This window comes from Miscanthus floridulus, chromosome 4, assembly GCF_019320115.1.
Source record: "Miscanthus floridulus cultivar M001 chromosome 4, ASM1932011v1, whole genome shotgun sequence".
Lineage (NCBI taxonomy): Eukaryota > Viridiplantae > Streptophyta > Magnoliopsida > Poales > Poaceae > Miscanthus > Miscanthus floridulus.
This window is the reverse complement of record NC_089583.1, coordinates 8,895,492-8,913,785: the sequence shown is the minus strand read 5'-3', so window position 1 is coordinate 8,913,785 and position 18,294 is coordinate 8,895,492. Positions and strand designations below refer to the sequence as shown.

General features: G+C 44.4%; 1 protein-coding gene and 1 pseudogene across 2 annotated transcripts; both read left to right on the top strand.

Moving 5' to 3' along the window:
- The first annotated feature begins 1,388 nt into the window (after positions 1-1,388).
- Positions 1,389-9,194, top strand: LOC136549394 (uncharacterized). 2 transcript variants are annotated; one of them, XM_066540637.1, is made up of 6 exons: positions 1,389-1,474; positions 4,648-4,977; positions 5,214-5,331; positions 5,416-5,508; positions 6,122-6,325; positions 8,758-9,194. In XM_066540637.1, exons 1-6 carry the CDS (start codon positions 1,410-1,412, stop codon positions 9,016-9,018), a joined length of 1,071 nt encoding a protein of 356 aa, XP_066396734.1. In that variant the 5' UTR covers positions 1,389-1,409; the 3' UTR covers positions 9,019-9,194. The 2 variants fall into 2 exon arrangements, with proteins under 2 accessions (XP_066396734.1, XP_066396735.1); XM_066540638.1 differs by lacking the exon at positions 1,389-1,474 and adding an exon at positions 3,165-3,303.
- On the top strand, positions 1,848-3,859 carry LOC136549393 (F-box/kelch-repeat protein At1g30090-like; annotated as a pseudogene).
- Positions 9,195-18,294: the final 9,100 nt, after the last annotated feature.

The following is an 18,294-nucleotide window of genomic DNA, read 5'->3' as shown; positions in this document are numbered from 1 at the left end:
AATATTTCAATTGGATTGATTTGAAATTAGAAACATGGATGATGGGTTTACATAATCTCCACAATGAAGAGGTCAAGGACATTGCAATCATATTTCACCCTGCTCAGCGTGTTGGTCCAGATCAAGAGAACTACCTAGTAGAACTCATTATAATGGTACGATACATTCAGATTACAAATGTATGTTTAGTAATTAATCTTTTTTATGACCTTTTCATTTATATTTTGATCTTGTTCATACGCATAGCCTGAAGAGAACATAGATGATGCGAATGCACCATCACACCATGCGTATTGTACACATTCATAGCTTCTTAGAGGCCCTAATCTTTATTAAAACCCCACAGGCTGAAACCGTTTAGCTAAAAAGTATTGAGCGAAGCTGAAAAAAACATGGAGCGGAACAATCCCGAACACCACCTTAATACAATACAGCTAAACTATCGGAATATTGGATTCTCTGGAAGCACAAAAAAATTACGTCGTGTTCAATGCCAATATGCCATGCACCACCATCCACGGGTCCTTTTAACGCTGCTTGCAAGAATATACATACGGTACAGCGCATTTGTGGAAGTTTCGTCTGTGGGAGGCTGATCATTGTATAGTTACACCTGTGGAAGTTTCCCCTCCGTTTAACATTTGGCAACAGAGGAGAGGAGCACAACAGGGGGCTTGCTGTCGAACAAGGCAGGTCGAGGTTCGGTTGGGTTTGGTTTGGTAGCGCGACCCTCCGTCCACGTCATCACCAGCCGGTAGCGGCTGGCGCGACGACCGCTCGAGTCGACGTCGATCTGGGTGTGGTTGGTCCGGCCGGCCGGCCGGCCGGCCGTCGTGGTCAGCGAGCTAATCGACGACGATGACTGTACTTGGCGCGCATGCCTACCACGCACACCCAATGAAACAGAAAAAAAAAATGCCTTTTTCTGTACTCGTAGAGACCAGTGAGAGAAGAGAGGAAGCAAAAGAGGCAGAAAAGAATACTCCTAGATATGGAGGAGCGTGGGTCCCGCCCACCGAGCTGCCGCTCGCTGTTCTGTAGTGACAGGGACACTGGCCACTCTGCGTGAGGTGGGTGACTGACTGGGGAGGAGGCCTTTGAGCTGCCACTGCCACCCCGTCCCCACCTCCACCCCTATTAAATGCCCTCTTTGACCTCACCCGTCGTCGTCTTCGGCCGGTTGGTTGCTTCCCCTAACTTCGGCTCTGCTCTGGCGTCGCGGCGGCCTTGCTGCTGGCGCTGGCGGTGGTTGGAGTTAGCAACCGAGCAACGGCATCATCAGCTGCTGGCGTCTGCCGAGGCGACCGAAATCAATGGCGGGGAGGTGACGTCTTTTCCCCCCGCTGCACTAGTCCTCGGCTCCGATCCTCCGTCCCCCCTGAGCGACCACCTGCCGTCAGCCGGCCGGAATGGGGGAGAAGGCGTCCCCGAGGACGGGTACGTACGTCTGCTCTTGCTGGGAGCCGTCCAGCAGGCAAGTTCCCCCCACTCTCTTCTTTCCGTTCCATCTTGCTTTGGGAGTTTGGGGTCATGGTCATCGCCCCCCGGCCTCTTGTTTTCCACGACCTCGGGGCCAAGGATTAGGACCTGCTGTTCGTGTTTGCGCCCATCGATTTTGTACAATCTTTGGAGTCTTGCTGCGAGATGCTACGAACTAGGGTTAGAGTGTGATGCCCTTCAGCTGAGATTGGCATTGATTCCATTGGTTAGTGTAAATCCGGAGTTTCCACTTCCAGTCTTCGGGGCTTACTACGTCATCCGTCTTGTTCATTCTACAGCGGTTTTTTTTTTCTTTGAGTCAAAGTTCTACAGCGATTGATTCCTCTGTTACTTATTGTGTTAGGCAGGCTGTTCAACTCCAGTGATTGATTGATCGAATTCCTTCGCGAGGCCAAGAAAGAAATTGGGGATTTCATTTCCTCACTGGCCTAGCCGGCAGCAGCTTTTTTCGCGAGGTTCTCGGCTTGATTTCCTCCTGCGCACACAGTGCCGGCCGGGTGCCTCGGACGGAGCATGCGTCGCGTCCGGGTGTCCTCCCAGCAGGCCCCCGTCCACAAGCTCGGCTGACGCCCAGATGAAGCTCACGCCCAGGTTCCGCCTCGCCGCCACCTCCACGCCGCCGTCGCCGTCGCCGGCCTCAGACCCGGAGCAGCAGCAGGAGGAGGCATCCTCGTGGGAGGAGCAGGCGCCGCTGATCCCGGGCCTCCCGGACGACGCGGCGCTCAACTGCCTGCTCCGCCTGCCCGTGTCGGCCCACGACGCGTGCAGGCTGGTGTGCCGCCGCTGGCGCGTTCTCCTTGCCGACAAGGCGCGCTTCTTCGCGCAGCGGAGGCTGCTGGGCATCCGGACGCCGTGGCTCTTCACGCTCGCGTTCCACCGCTGCACGGGCAAGATCCAGTGGAAGGTGCTGGACCTGGGCCACCTCACCTGGCACGCCATCCCGGCCATGCCGTGCCGCGACCGGGCCTGCCCGCGCGGATTCGGCTGCGTCGCCATCCCCCGCGACGGCGCGACTCCTCGTCTGCGGCCGGTCTCGTCTCCGACATGGACTGTCCCTTGCACCTCGTGCTCAAGTATGACATCTACAGGAACAAGTGGACGGTCATGACACGGATGCTCACTGCCCGGTCTTTCTTCGCCGGCGGCGTGATTGATGGCCAGGGTTTATGTCGCTGGAGGGTACAGCGCGGACCAGTTTGAGCTCAATTCAGCTGAGGTTCATGATCCTGATAAGGGTGTTTGGCAGCCGATTGCAAGTATGGGGATGAACATGGCGTCGTCCGACTCGGCGGTCATCGGTGGAAGGCTCTATGTCACCGAAGGATGTGCTTGGCCGTTCTTCTCGTCGCCTAGAGGCCAAGTGTATGACCCCAAAATCGACCGGTGGGAGGCGATGCCGGTTGGAATGCGTGAAGGGTGGACGGGCTTAAGTGTTGTCATTGAGGGGCGCCTGTTTGTCATTTCAGAGTATGAGAGGATGAAGGTTAAAGTCTATGATCCGGAGATGGATTCATGGGACTCGGTCAGCGGCCCTCCGATGCCCGAGCGGATTATGAAGCCCTTCTCCGTCAGTTGTCTCGACAGCAAGATCGTCGTCGTCGGACGAGGTCTCCATGTCGCGATTGGCCATGTTCAGAAGGAACCTGCTGGTTATCCTGATAGTAGGAGTTCAGGCTACTCCATGTGCTGGCAAGATGTGGATGTTCCTAAGGAATTCAGCGATCTTACACCTTCAAGCAGCCAGATTCTGCATGCTTAGCTGCTCGCTGATAATCTGCAGAACGACCGCAGCTCATCAACCAGGTTGGTCTCTATGATCGGTCAACTATTGGAACTGCCCCTCTTTGACCTGCACAATTGCTGTGTTCTGTACAGTAGGATGTTTTCCAGTCAGATCTCTATGTATTGGAACTGCCCCTCTTTGACCTGCACAATTATCTGGAGTTGTAGATGTAAAGAAATAAATTGAGGTTCTTCAAATCGGAGAGACAAACTCATCAGACCTTGTTGCAAGTAGTAGATGCTTGTCAGATTCTTGAACAAAGGCCATGTTCGCTTGTCTTATGAGCCGTACTGTTTCAGCGAAGGAACATTGTTTTTCTCTCACAATAAATTAGCGAACAGTACTTTCAGCGATGACTTCGAACAGGGCCAAAACTGTTGCTCTATTTCATTCTTTGTCTTTGGTCTTTCATTGATCAGAATTCAGAACTGTTGTTGAATGCACCTTGCCAAGTGTTCCTTGCTTTGTTGACAAGCCGATGGCATAAGTTTGTAAACCGTTCTTCCTTTGTGCATTGCATGACTGTGGTGTGCTTATTGATATGTGCTATAAGAAGTATAAGTACTTGTTCTGTCACTCTGCAAGTGCAACGCGTCAGATTGCTTTGCTTCCTCACACGAAGTGGCAACAGTTTTCTGAAAACTTTGAGCTTGCAAAATTTCCTTTTGTATGGCCCCATTCGCTGGTCTGAAACTGGCTGATTGTTGTGAGAGGAAACACTGTTCAGCTGTTTTGGTGAACAGTAAATTAAGGGAGGGGGCCGGGAGCAGCCGGCTGGTCTGATTTTTTCAGACCAGCGAACGCGTATGTAGTAGTATATCTATTCAGATGCCTTTTAGCCAGATAAAGGTGGATTGTGTTACTTTCCAAAGGGTCAGTCAGAGAGAGGAGGAGCAGAGATTCGATCATCATCATGCTTTTACTATTTTTTTCCATGCGAAACAAATTGATTATCCTGTTTATCCATAGTGACATGACCTCAGATGGAGTTGGAGACGTGGAGTGTAGTCATCCAAGAACCAGAGTTAGTACAAAACTCCTATCTATAGATGGCCTCTTGTGGCCAGTGGGGACTGCAGAGCATCAAGTCATACTGAACAGAACAGGATAGCTTCTTGATTCCTTGAAGGATTAGCTGCCAAGAGAAAATTATTCACCCGTTTGAGCTCCTTTTCAGCTGTAGAAAAGTTTTTCTCTAATAATATTTTAGCATAAACATCAGCATAAGCTAAATTTCAGCGTAAGCTCACAGAGTGATTATCAACTTACACGGCAATGATTTACCGATCACTAGCTTACGACATCATGCTGTAATAAAAAAAATATCTAATTTCAGCATATATAAAAAAAAATTCTAATTTCAGCAAATCCGAGCAGCAGCCAGCCATGGAGGCGCTCTACTTGCTCGGCTCCCTGGCCGCGACCCTCGCTACCTCCGCCTTCCACTCGCTCCTGCTCCTCCTCCGCCTCCTCGTCCGCTACCCTGGCCGCCCTGCCCCTGCTGCCCCAGCCGATGGGCCCGCCGCGGCGGCGCGGCTCTACGAGGGCCGCGTCCGGCACTCGCGCCGGCGCCCGGCGGCGCACGCCTTCGAGTACCCCGCGCGCTACGCCCTCGTCGACCTCGACCGACTGCCGCTCCCCGGCCACCTCTCCGCCGACGAAGCCCGCCGCGTCGCTTCCACCTCCGGCCCCGTGTGAGTCCCTCCTCTCCGCTGCTGCTGCTTATCGATAATTTCGCACCCTCCTTGTGAAAATAAATCCAACATGTCATGCTCTCAAATTTGAAGGGAAGCCACATTTTTGCTCTAGACAGTCTTCAGTTTGTTGTTCAGTTTGTACAGTTGCAAAAGCAGAGCAGTCTGATTATAAAAAGTCTCTTTGACGAAATGGCTCTTGAGCGCTGACTCGCCTTGTTCTTCCCTTGATGAAGGCACCTCCTGACGATACCCAATAGCGTGGGGTACGAGCAGAACCCGCTGAGCATTTACTACTGCTACGATTCTGCAGGACGGGGACAAGATGGAGAGCTCAGAGTGTGCATTGCCGAGGTGTGATTAGTGTGCATATGATTCATCTCCATTGGTTTGTTGTTGATTATTTGCAACTGTCTAATCTCCTGCTGTTGGCGTCAGGTCACAAACACTCCCTGGGGAGAGAGGGTGATGTTTACCTTCCAACCGGGCTCTGATCTCGTCGCGAAGCCCTTGCATGTCAGCCCCTTTATGGTATGACCTCAGTTAAGAATCAATTTATCAGGGTGTTTAGATTCACCTCCTAAGCTTTAGTCGCTGTCCTATCGAATGTTTGGACACATGCATGGAGTATTAAATATAGACTAATTACGAAACTAAATGCATAGATTGAGACTGTTTTGTGAGACGAATTTTTTAAGCCTAACTAGGCCATGATTTGACAATGTGGTGCTACAGTAAACATGTGCTAATGACGGATTAATTAGGCTTAATAAATTCGTCTCGCGGATTACTGACGGATTCTATAATTTGTTTTTTTATTAGTATCCGAACACCCCATGTGACACCTCCTAAACTTTAGTCACTGGATCCAAACACCCCCTAAAGCCAGCTAAAAGAATGCGCCCTTGTTTATTCAGAATTCAGACAATGTGATGTGTTGACTGATGAGTCTGGAACACATTTAGTACAAAATGTTAGTTTGCTCAATTCACTTCTGTCTTTGATCTCATTGCAAATTCTATTGCACAATCATATAATGGATGTTTCTGCGCGTTGCCTAGTTAATTTTTGGTAACTCTGTGTACTGTGTTCACCTCTGTTGCTTATTCTTAGTGGGCTTCTTTTTGTTGGCATGAGTCTGTAGGATATGCTCAGCAACTGGAGTATTCGTGCTGATGCCCCTGGTGATAGACTCTATGTTGTTATATCAGTTCAGCATCCGACACTTGGGGACTATTTCACTGCAGCTTTGGATGCTAAATTGGTTGGACAGACAAGTAATTCTCTGAGGCTGGCAACCTTCTTCTGGCTGATGCCACACAAAGTTGCTGCATGGATATACTGGGAGGTAAGGATCCTATGTGTTATGTAACTTTTCTGATTCCATGGCTAAGTTTATGGTTGCATTTTCCATACTGAGCAATAAACCCTATCTGATAACTCTAAGGAAAAGGCTATTAGTATGTATAAAAAAATGAGATAAACATAAACTTGGTGGCTGTTTTTCGTTATTCTTCTTTCCTCTATGTTCGTTTTTGAATATCTGTCAGGGCGGTTGAATCAACATATGCATGAATACTAGTGATTCTTCACTGAGTTTTTGTTTGATCTACACTCTACATAAAGCCTTGAGTTGCACATGTTGAGAAAGTTTCTAGGATTTGTTTTATGGGCTCCATCGTTGTGTTCAAAGCCAGGGGCAGATCTCCCACTAGGACCACTATGTCCGTGGCCCTAGTCTTGAGCCCAATCATAGCAGGTACCTCTGTCTAGTGCTCCCAGTCTAAAAGCCCACTAAACCTTGTAGTGATGTAGCCCATCATCAATTCCATCAAGAAACACACAAGATTGCATGCCTCAGCGTCTCACTGCATTGCTCCTCCTCCAGGCTCCGGCATGTGGGTGCCGCTATAACAACCCTGGCTGCTCCACCTCATTGGCAGCAGTCCAACTGGCCACAGCCTGTGTTGCCTGGCTGCCGCTTGCTCCTCATGTCCTCCCAGTTCACGTTCTTGAATCTAGATCTTCTGCTCCATACCTTTGGTTCCTCATGGCCAGCACATCACTTTACAAGCTTAGTAGCCACCATGCCCGAGGAGAAGCAAACTGGACTACCAGAGGCTACCAGCCTACCACTAGGCAAGTAGGCATCTGGTACGAGCCTAGCACATTCAATTAGATTTTGTATCACACTGTTAATCCTATGTATGGCACATTAAGCATGTAGATCAAGTTCACCTGAATTTCGGAATTTGTCATTTGCTTTTGCTATGTCTCGATTTGTGATTTGTGATCAAGTTCTATCTTTTATGCGTCTAAATTTTGCCCAGTCTTGGCCAAATCGTATGTCTGCCACTGTCCAAAGCTCTGTGTTTACTTCACTAGTCAGACCAATATCAGTGCATTTATACATGTTTCTTAAGATGAAAATGGCAACTGGTTTGGACTAGGGATTATGAAACCAGAATAACTGTGGTCCATTAGGGTTTATTCTTGCAAAAAGAGCACAGCACGTTGGCACAGAGATTATCAAAAACTGGACCTGCGAGGGTATGACTACCCCCATGCATTGCATTAAGAAGAAGACCTTCTCACGCAGGCCCTAGAAAACCCCCGAACCCTTGCCCCACCCTTACACAGCGGCACCGTCGTCCTGTGAGAACGGACCGGTCCTTAGACCTGTGCTTTGGTGTGGGACAGACGAGGGGGGTTTTTTAACCCCAGCCTGAAATTCGCTCCCACGGGGAGTCGAACCCAGGACCTGAGGAGTGCCGCCGGGACGCTCTAACCAGTTGGACTAGAGGCCATTATAGCTCAAAGACACAAAATCTTGTACCAGTCATACTAACAGCCCATGCATGCACTCTGAGGGGAATGGAACTTAGGAAGACTGAATGCCATGTCCTAGGTAGCACTCCAGGATAATTTTATTAGTCTATTACTCCCTCGCACAGTGTTCTTCAGCCCATTTCTGGTGATAGCCTTCCTATCTTGAGAGCAGACACCATGCACAGAGCTGATAAATCTGAAAACCTACCATGTAGAAAGGTTGAAACTAGCCTAACATGTGCCCTGAAATGGAGACCTTCATTTTAGATACAGAAGCCTGTCAGATTTGCTTAAGAGCACTTTAACCGACAAGGTGTAACTGAGCCTTGAGGAACTCAACAACTAGCTCAAAATAGAATTCCTGCTAGTACATACTTGGAAACCATGCCCCATCTGTTCTTTTTTGTTGCATTGCATGTACTCGCTACCTCCAATCTTTTCTTTCGAGAGCAATATTCTTGCAAACATGTAATCTTTTTAGCTTCTAACCAGCAAACAAACCATAATTTCATTGGCATCGATGGTTGGTTTATCTTTTGCTTTAACAAAGGTTTGTAGTTTAGTAGATGAGGCATCCCCTTTAAACACATACTTCAATGCTGTGAACTGCTAATAGTTCAGAAGACTTCTGTACTGGGTATATACTATCAAAATTTTGAAGAAGCAGCCGAAGTAGCAAAAGTTGAAGTGGACAGTGAATATATGGCATTTCATTTGTTGAAATATCATCACCAACTGATAACTGATGACTGGCAATTAGAACCTGCTTCGGTTGACACGTCATCATCAGCATCTCAATTGGGCTTAGAATTAATTCCTGCATAACGTGTAGTACACGCATGAGCTGCTGATACATTCATCTCATTTGTTAGCCCTGTTTTCTGACTAATCTTTTACTGGTGCTCTGCTGCTGTTTTTTTTTAACGAAATTGCTCTGCTGCTGTTATCCAGGCCCTCAGACTTTGGCTGAAGAACGTCAAGTTCCTAGACCATCCCAGGTATCTGAACCCGAGTTACAGGGATGAAGCACTGGAGCACGATCTCGAGCTCCGCACCTCCTGCAGCTACCTTCAGAGGCAGAAGGTGAACAACCAGAGAAGCAGAACCGCAGAAAAGACGGCTGGAACCCCGAACAATGTAGGTGGCAAGGGCGACGAGAACATCACGAAGAGGTGGTGCGTTTGGAGGGACGCTCAGTGGCCTTGGTCATGAAAAAAACTCAGATGTGCCATGCATTTTGTGTTCATTCAGATACCGTCTGGTGCTCCCCTGTGCGACCAAACATCGTAATTTGATTTGGTTGATACCTTTGCAGACACCATAAGTTGCCAGTAGGTGGTAATTGTTAACATTGTTCACTGTTAAAGAAGAAGAGAGTACTTGGGACATGTTTTCCTCAAAAGATACATTTTCTTCAGTATGCGTTGTATCTAGTTTTTGACCAGTTATTCAGCTTCAATGTGTCCTATGGAATGTGCAAGTAGTGCGTGTGTGTATGCTACACGCCTACACCTTCAATGCACATGTGTGCCTGATGGCTGCAAGATATTTTAAAACGCCGGATACTTAGCAGCCGGCCAGGCAAGCAAAGACGTATGTATGTCTGCTTTTCAGTAGTCAGGTCAGATATCTGAAGTTGGAGAAGCTTTGCGTCTCCTCTCTCTATTTTTATATTTTTCCTTTTGAAGATTGCATCACCTGATTCTTTTCCATTCATTATACAACTACCTATGGATTATTAGTAGTAAACATTTCGTTGGTTCACACGGGCTGCCTAACATCCGACATGTGCCCATCCTCGGAGATATGAATACGATGCTGGATGATGACCGAGCTGTTCCTGCTCGTCCTCGACTCAAAGGTTTCGTTCTCAATCTTCTGAACACGACAGTAGTGGACTTTGTTGTAGCAGTGCTTCACAGCTCAAAACTGCTCTGTTTGCCCGCTGGATTTTGCAGAGGGATTCACATGGATTTACTTGCACGTTTGGGCGTTGTTGGAAAACCGTTGGAATTAGCAGACCTGCGTGCTACGCCTGCACGAGATTAGGGATGGACATGGACCCCACAAGTTGGCAAGTCGTAACTAACTGATGTAACGAACACGTGGTTGGAGTCATGCCTGTGCGGCTGTGCCTTATTTTGCACGTGCCGGGACGAAGCTAGCGTGAGAACAGCGACATGAGTAGTGGCGTGCAGACATGGCCCATGCCCATCGATGAGATACGGCCTCGGCCTGCCTGCTTCCATTTTCCTTCCGTAAAGTCACATCCAAAGTGCAGTGCAAGCTCTCTTTTCTGAAAATATTAGATAGTATATAAATTATTTTTAACTCGAGTATAATTGTAGGGATTTTTTTCTCAAAAAACAGTACTTTTAGGCTCCTTTGGAACACTACAATTTTAAAGGAATCATATAGAAATTTTACATGAATCATTCATTTTCATAGGAAAAACGCAGCAAAGAATAAAATTTCCCGCGTTATAAAGAAGACCTTATTCTTTTTTGTGGAGTTAGGCATATTTTAATGCGCTATTATATTAGTAGCCCCAACGTGAGATCTTGAGAACGTTCGCAAAAAGTTTATACACGCACGTGTAGATATTAGAAACTTGCTAGCAAATGGAGGATAGTGAAGAAGGAAAGGAATACTACAATACAATGATTCAAATGCCCGCTACTTTTCTGAACTATCAAGCGTCTCTGTATCCTTTTCCCCATTGGACGGTCGATCTTCCGATGGTTTCCTTGCGGCTTTTTACTACAAAAGCTGTTGTCACCATTAAAAAAATACTTAGCCCCTTCTATATGTAGTAATTCATTTAATATCCTTCTAGAATAGAGGTGTTTTGTTTCGTCAATTTTGAATTATTTAAACTGTTCACACTAAATTGTACTACGCCTACTATTGGAGTTTGTACCTTTAAAAATCTGTCCACAGATATAAGAATTTATGTCATTTAAGTAGTGCCATCTAAGCTATAATTGTGCCAATAAGAACCTAATTGTCTAATAGTTCAATCAGATCGAAACCTAGGTTAGCCTAATAGCGTGACATGTAATTGCATGAGTGTCTTTTTCCTTCCTGCCTGCTCAGTTTACCCTAAAAATTGTTGAGGTGCACTTTTTTTTTACGGAGGCAGTATTATGTAATGTTTTTCCCTAAACCCTAAATCCTATTTACTTTCAAGTAGCAAATATTCTAAAAGCTGATGGCATATTTGGTAATAAGTCAGGTTGGCTGCAGCTGGTCTTTATCTGCTACAAAACACTGCAGCTGAAAGCTGCAGCGAACGGGCCCAATGTCTATCATAAATGTTGCTTTCTTGGAGGAGTTATCCCTCAACTTGTGGAAAATGGATTGTCCATTTTGCAATATGCAAATGATATAATTTATTTTATTGATCATAATTTAGAGCAAGCTAAAAATATGTGTTGGGAGGCCCTCGGACCTAGAGACCCCAGCAGAGCAGCCGAAAGGTTTTACAGTCCTTGATCCAATGCAGTGGAATAAAGTCAGAAGGAATAACAATAAAAGTAAGGGAACGTCAATGTAATTGTTACGTAAGATTACACAAATCTAACAAAACAATAAGCATATTCTTATTAGTACGTTATAGGGCAAATTAAAGGGCTGTTTGGATCCTCTCTAAATTTTAGAGCTCTAAACTTTAGAGCTGAAGATGGTCCAAAGTTACTTCTAAGCTTTAACACATCTCACATTAGAGCCTTAGACCTCAAAAATGACCTAAAGTGCTCTAAAATTTTTAAAACTTTAAAGTTTACATGAGGGAATCAAACAGGCCCTTACCTCCCTTGAATCTACCTACTCTATGCCACTATGCCACATGAGTGTGCCGGTGTCCGTAGGGACGCACTCCCATGGGTGGGTCCTAAGGGGGTGTTTGGCACGGCTCTCCCTAAAGAGCCGGAGCTATTTTGGAGGAGCCACAAGAGTCGGAGCCGTTTTGGAGAAGCCATATCCAAAACGGCTTTGGCTCATCTATTTTTTACTGAAAAATGATTCCTCCAGAAAAACATTTGACAGGGCTCTCCTAACGAGGAGCCGAAGGCGTAGAGGAGTCATGCCAAAGAGGTCCGATTCATGTCCTCAGAAGCACCTTCGGGCCTCTCCTCGTGCGCTGACACCTCCACCGGACACCACCTTCGCAGGTTTTCACCTTTAGGTGACCTGCTTTTAGGGTGAACATATACTGGCTCCAGTTTTGGCCTATGCTACTACATAAATACGTAAGCCATACTATCCACTTGATAGGAAAAGCATTAGACGTCATTGCCTTGGACATTTTCGCCAAAGAATAAATGAAGAGTGATAAAAGACTTCACTTGTGATCATTTTTTCCTCCTTATGTTGTTTCCCTTTTTTTTGATAAGTTGATTAGATGAAAACATTGTAAAAATTTGGCTGCGTGCGATTGTAGAGGCCAAAAACAACTCCTTTTTCTTAAAAAAGTATGTTGCTTTTTTTAGAACAAGTTTTTCCTAAAAATCTATATTCATGAATGAGCAGAGGCATATTTACAATTCTATGTACGTTGGTCGCTAACATTAGGTACCAATTCAAAAGCAGGCGCATGTGTGCCTACCTTTATTTTTTTTTCTCTGGATTCAACATGGACAAGTTGGCAGTTGAAAGAATTAAGGAGATTCTAAGACATATATATTCGATATTCCATCAAAGAAACCGATTGCAGCTTTCTGACACTTACTACTAATTATTAAAGCAGTACAAAAGGTAAATATAAATCTTGATATCTGCATGATTCGTACGTACGGTAAGTATGCCTTAGGCCATTCCAATTGTTTTCAAATAGCTAGTCTAGAAAGAATTTTATTGGCTATCATGGAGAAAGATCAAATAGCTAATGACTTCTAAATAGCTAGTCTAGCACGATCTCTTTGAAACAACTCTCTCACAGCTCAAATAACTGTCCACTATAGGGCATGTTCGCTTGAACTTATCAGCCGGCTTATCAGCCAGAATCTATAATATTTTTCTCTCACAATAAAACAGCTTTAGCTGGCTTTAATAATAGCCGAATATGCCCTATATTGTTCTTTTTTTATTATTTCTAAGCCCAATTTAGCTAGCTATTTGAAAGTTGCCATTGAGAACGTCCTTACATGCATGATTTCACGCATTGAAATTTGGACGCATATGAATTGCACATGTTTTAAATTACTTTATTTCTTCTCAGGCCGACAAAAACCAAGAAAAATCCCTATCTGGCACAGTTAACTGACGTGCATATATATATATATATATATATATATATATATATATATATATATATATATATATATACACACACACACACACGATTATATTATCGTTAGGAAATTGAAGGATTGCACTTCGAAGCGAGTGTCACAAATGAAAACTTCGTTTCCAGAACATTCAAATATTTGAAGCTTATATATATACGCACGTGCATGTGTATTAAAGCATATGATCGGAGCATGAAGAAAGTAGGACTGTCAAAATATTCGCCACTTTTCCAAACTGTCAACTGTCGGCGTATTTTTTATTTCATTTTGGCTATATTCAATAACGCTCCCTTGTGTTCTGCGGTCTTTATAAAAAGGTTGTCTGACTCTGACTGGGATAAAGAAAATACAGCCGTTACGCTCACTGTCACAAAATACTTCTAAAACTTTGTGTGTCCAAACTCTCTCCTTATTTTTTGTTCTAAATCACAGTGCAGATGCGTACAGTCATATATACATGCACATTCACTGCTATGGCACCATTCGTTAGTCTGAAACTTGGCTGAAACTGGCTGAAAATACTATTCCAGTTAAATTGTTGTGAGAGAAAAACACCGTTCCAATTGAAAAAAGAAGTCGAACAAGCCGAATATGAGGTAAGCCGAACATGACCTATATGAATGCTCACGACAGACACGGTACCCCTATGAGCTGGAAGAAGACTAAGACTGAGTTAATATATATATATTTTGGCATTGATGAAGTCACCAGAGACTTCTCATTGATAAAAAAGCATGACACCAGCGTTATATCTTGTGTGATCACTTCAGAAGAAATATATTAGTGAATGGAGTGTAGCTCAGCTAGTTGAGTTTTTTTGTTGTGTAATTTGCACATCCAGGCTCAGGTACTCGACTTGACGTGGATGATTGTATTTTTTCCTATATTTATTTTGAGAATTAATGATGTTGTTCTTTCAGTGGTGAACTAGTGATGACGTACATACCGACCCGTCGAGAATGAAGTGCATATGGTGACTTTGTCAATCTTGATATATGCTAGCTCAATCTTTCAGAAGTGCTTATAGAGGAAAGGTCCCGTCGACAATGAAGTGCATGTGGTGGTTGTATCAATCTTGAGATATGCTAGCTCAGTCTTTCAAAAATACCCACGGGGAAGGATCATATGTGTGTTCATAAGGGTGAGTGTATATGCATGAACGATGATCTACGTGTGGACCAAGGGGCAGAGCTATGTATACACCTGTGGATGCGGATGCAACCACGACAAAATGAAAAGGCAGTGACTATGATCAAATTTCACCATCTATACACCTCATAGTAAAAACCTATGTACCCACAAGGTAGAGGCATGTTTGGTTGGAAGCCTGTCAGACAAGGCAACAGATCATGGCCCCAGGCGTCCAAAATCAGAGGCTTGGGAAGCCTGCCTAGCCTCGGCAACATTTTCCAGCCACCAACCAAAACAGGCCCTAAGTGTGCCCATCGAATTTTCTCTAGCTCCACCCCTAGTTTGTAATATGATTCAAAAATATAAATATATTTACCTTTTTGACTTTCAACTTGGTTGCCTACTATTCATTTTTTGAAGGGTCAATGGGGGAGAATTTCCCACATGAATATATCTCATTGAAGTAAAATTGCCACTCAAAATTATATAATAGAGTATACACTGACATCACACACCACCACCAACACACACAAAAGAGAGGACAACAACACCATACAACTCATAAGCAGGAAACAAAAACTCCCATGGCAAAAGCATGCCGTTGTTCACCTACTAACACCACTCTCAAGTGGTTGTACTCGAGCAACCTCCATTCCACATGCGAATGTTAAGATTTGAGCTGAGTATGACATATGGCCATCGTGATTTACTTTGTCATCGAAGCACATCTTGGATCCTATAGATGACCACCAATGACAATTGAGGAGAGAAAGCCTCAAAGGAGGGAGGCCCGACAAAAGGAGAACAAGGAGATCCAACAAAGAGGATCATGATCTTGTTAACCTGACATTTGGTGAGACAAAGCAATAAAGGATCATGGATGATGGTGGAGTAAGGACACTGACGGGAATATTTGCTAGCTAGTAACTTGTGTAAACATCGCATGGGTTTGAGCACCGAAAGTGGATTTTAGCTGTGTCCAAGGATGAACATCCATGAGGTGCAAGTGGTCTCCAAATGCGATGCCTCTATGAAGGGAATGACATGAAAGATGCCACCATCGCACATCTAGGGACACCGGATTTGGTCTTCACCTTGAGACCACACACATGGAAGAGTGGCAAGTGGTTCTTCAACGACACCTCCAAGGAGGAACATGGTGCATGAGGACGCCACTGTCGTTGGCACTGCTGTGAGCTGAGCTAAAATTCACTGTAGAATTAACGTGACTGAAAACATGTAGTTACAAATACTCGAGTGCTTTGAGTTTGGCAAAGTAAAATGATACATCTCCGTTCAACACGCTGAATGAAAGGTGTATGTGTAAACATCCAAAAGTTCAGATGTCATAATTTAGATGAAAGTGTTGTTTATACTGAAAGCATACCTGCGATGTTGGTGATATCGCTTAGTGCATCGCGTGTATCTTCGGGCGTAGACATTGCGAAGTACCAGCGAGGATCTTTAGCCGGCAGTAGCGGCGGGCAGCGGGGTTTCCTCCAAGATAAGATAACTGGGTACAGATTTAAGTGAATATTTGGTTTGGCACAGAACTAATTTGACATTATGTGCCAAATACAAATTTAACAGACTCGTAAATTGGCATACCTTGCATCAAAATTAAGCCGGAAACATATGTTATTTGTGTTAGCTATAAGTTGTGCTAGTAACTAAATCTGTAACTAGAGTACCAGACAGAGCACATGACTGGAACTTCAAAGCATGAAAGTCAAGGAGGACCGCATAGCAAGATCTTAAAAAAAACATGCAAGGGAGGTATATCTTTTTCCTCTTTCCTTCTACTTATTTTTCTTTTATATAGACAGACCCCAAAAGTGAGTACTGATATGTAGCTCAAGCATTCATCATAGTCATGCAATGAAATTCAAAACAATTAGAACAAACCAGGATTATTGATCATGGGATAGTTACTTTTGTCCCATTTGAATACTAAACTTTTGGTTTTAGTAAATTGAGTTGTATATAGAATTCTATAGTACTTCAGTTCACAAATAAAAGGAATTCTGACATTTGCAACACATGAATATTATTTAGTATTTTTTATATCAGTCAAGTTGCAGTGTTACACATTGGCACTGGTACATATTGATCTAGAATAAAAAAAATATTGTCGACATCTAAAACATTAAATGGTGGAAAAAAAAGAAGTGACTTCTGATATGAAAAAACTTGAGAAAGAAAAAGGCTCCATATTTGCGAAGATACTTTATTTGAACTCAATGCAAATTTTTTTTTTGCATATTATTAGATTCTAGCACGTGACTAAAACTGAAACTGAAACCAGACAAAGCACATGTTTTCTAGTTTTTTTAGCAGTAACATAGTGTGTTAACTGCAGGCCAGGCTGCCAGGGTCAAGCCATCAAGCTCCTTTGGTTCGCTGCTAATGTTTTGCAACTTTTCACTCCTAGAGTTTTTAAAACAAATGCAGAGTATTTGTCACATTGGAAATCGTTCATGATCAGACTTCAGAGTCCCTATGATACTGATAGTAGACATTGTGAAGTACCTGCGATGACAATGAGATGTGGCCGGCTAGTCCGTAGATGCAGCCGGGCCGCCCGAGTTTAGTGGCCTGCTGCGCGTTCGTCGCGGCGCCGGGGTTATGGCCGGCCGGCCGGCAGTAGCGGCGGGCAGCAGGGTTTCCTCACCACGTTTGACAAACTGAGGCAATATAGCAATGAAAGTGTGCCATCGTTCAGGCAGATGGAGGTTGCACGTTGTGCAACGACACGAGGTCGGCGCTCTGAGTAGCAAGATGCTATTGCAAATTGCAGTGACTAAGATTCATGGCATATATGAGAGATTTGCACTAATAATTAAGTACCTGGGCAATGTTGCGGACGGTCACATGGATCTCACCGTCGTTCCGACCCAACTCACCAGTCACCGCGGCTTCCTCCTCCCCTCCGCGAAGGGTGTGGGCGTGGGCGATCGGCGACGCCGTGCCACGACATACGGGCACTGCAGCTTCTCCTCCCCTCCGCGAAGGGCGTGGGCGCGTATGGGCACCGCGGCTTCCTCCTCCTCTCCACGAAGGGTGTGGGCATGGGCGCGGGCGATCGGAATGTTTCAACGTCGAACGACGTGGCGGCGGCCCGGAAGGTTTTGAACGTCCGTGCTAACGCTACGGGACACAAGCTAATTGACTTTATGAACAACTTTCAAAAGACATATGTAACTAACAAACTAATCAATTGACATAAAAAATAAACTAATCAACTAATAATACAAAGTTGCAGATCGTGCTTATTTGCTTATTTCATTGAAATTCTCATTAGCACAAGCTAGTGGACAGAAAGAAGCAAGAGAGGCAGCATACCCATGAAGTTGATTCTTACAAAAAAATCAATGTTGCTATCTGAATGGACAATTGATACTTCCAAGTAAAAAGATCTTATAAAATTAAGAATTGAACATATTTTAACAAAGTGAAATGACTTAAAACACAAAATAACGTCATGTCATTTTGTTTCCGTGGGTTTCAAATCCTCATCGCTGTTCTAGAAAACTGGGGCAGAAATCCAAGTGAAAAAATGTCCTCAGAAAATAAAAAAGACAACATGTTTCTTGAAAATTGAAGTAAATAGTGAGATAGATACAACGGAATAGAGCCCCTCAACCAAAAGGCACCTGTTCAAAAAAAGATCTATAGAAAGGAATTCACCTTACTAATGCACCTTTGGAGGTACGCAGAACACACAGAATTGAGCCCCTCAACCAAAAGCTGCTGCCATGCTGTATAAAAAAGAGATTGTCAATAATCTAAAGTGAAAAATGATCTATAACTGAGCTAGACATATATAAACAATGATGTCAAACATTGCAAGTAGACAATATTGCAGATAAGCACAGGCACAACTGAGCTCAAATGAAGTTTTTTTTTCTTCAAATTATATGGTGGTTCTTGCAGCTTAACATAAGTTGAATGGATCATTACAACATCAGTCAGAATAAAACAACTTATAAAGAACAAATTAGTAAGTTATCCTAGCATATAGTTAACAGTCAAGCTCCTTGCCACTTGGCAAAAAAAAAAAAATTAGTCA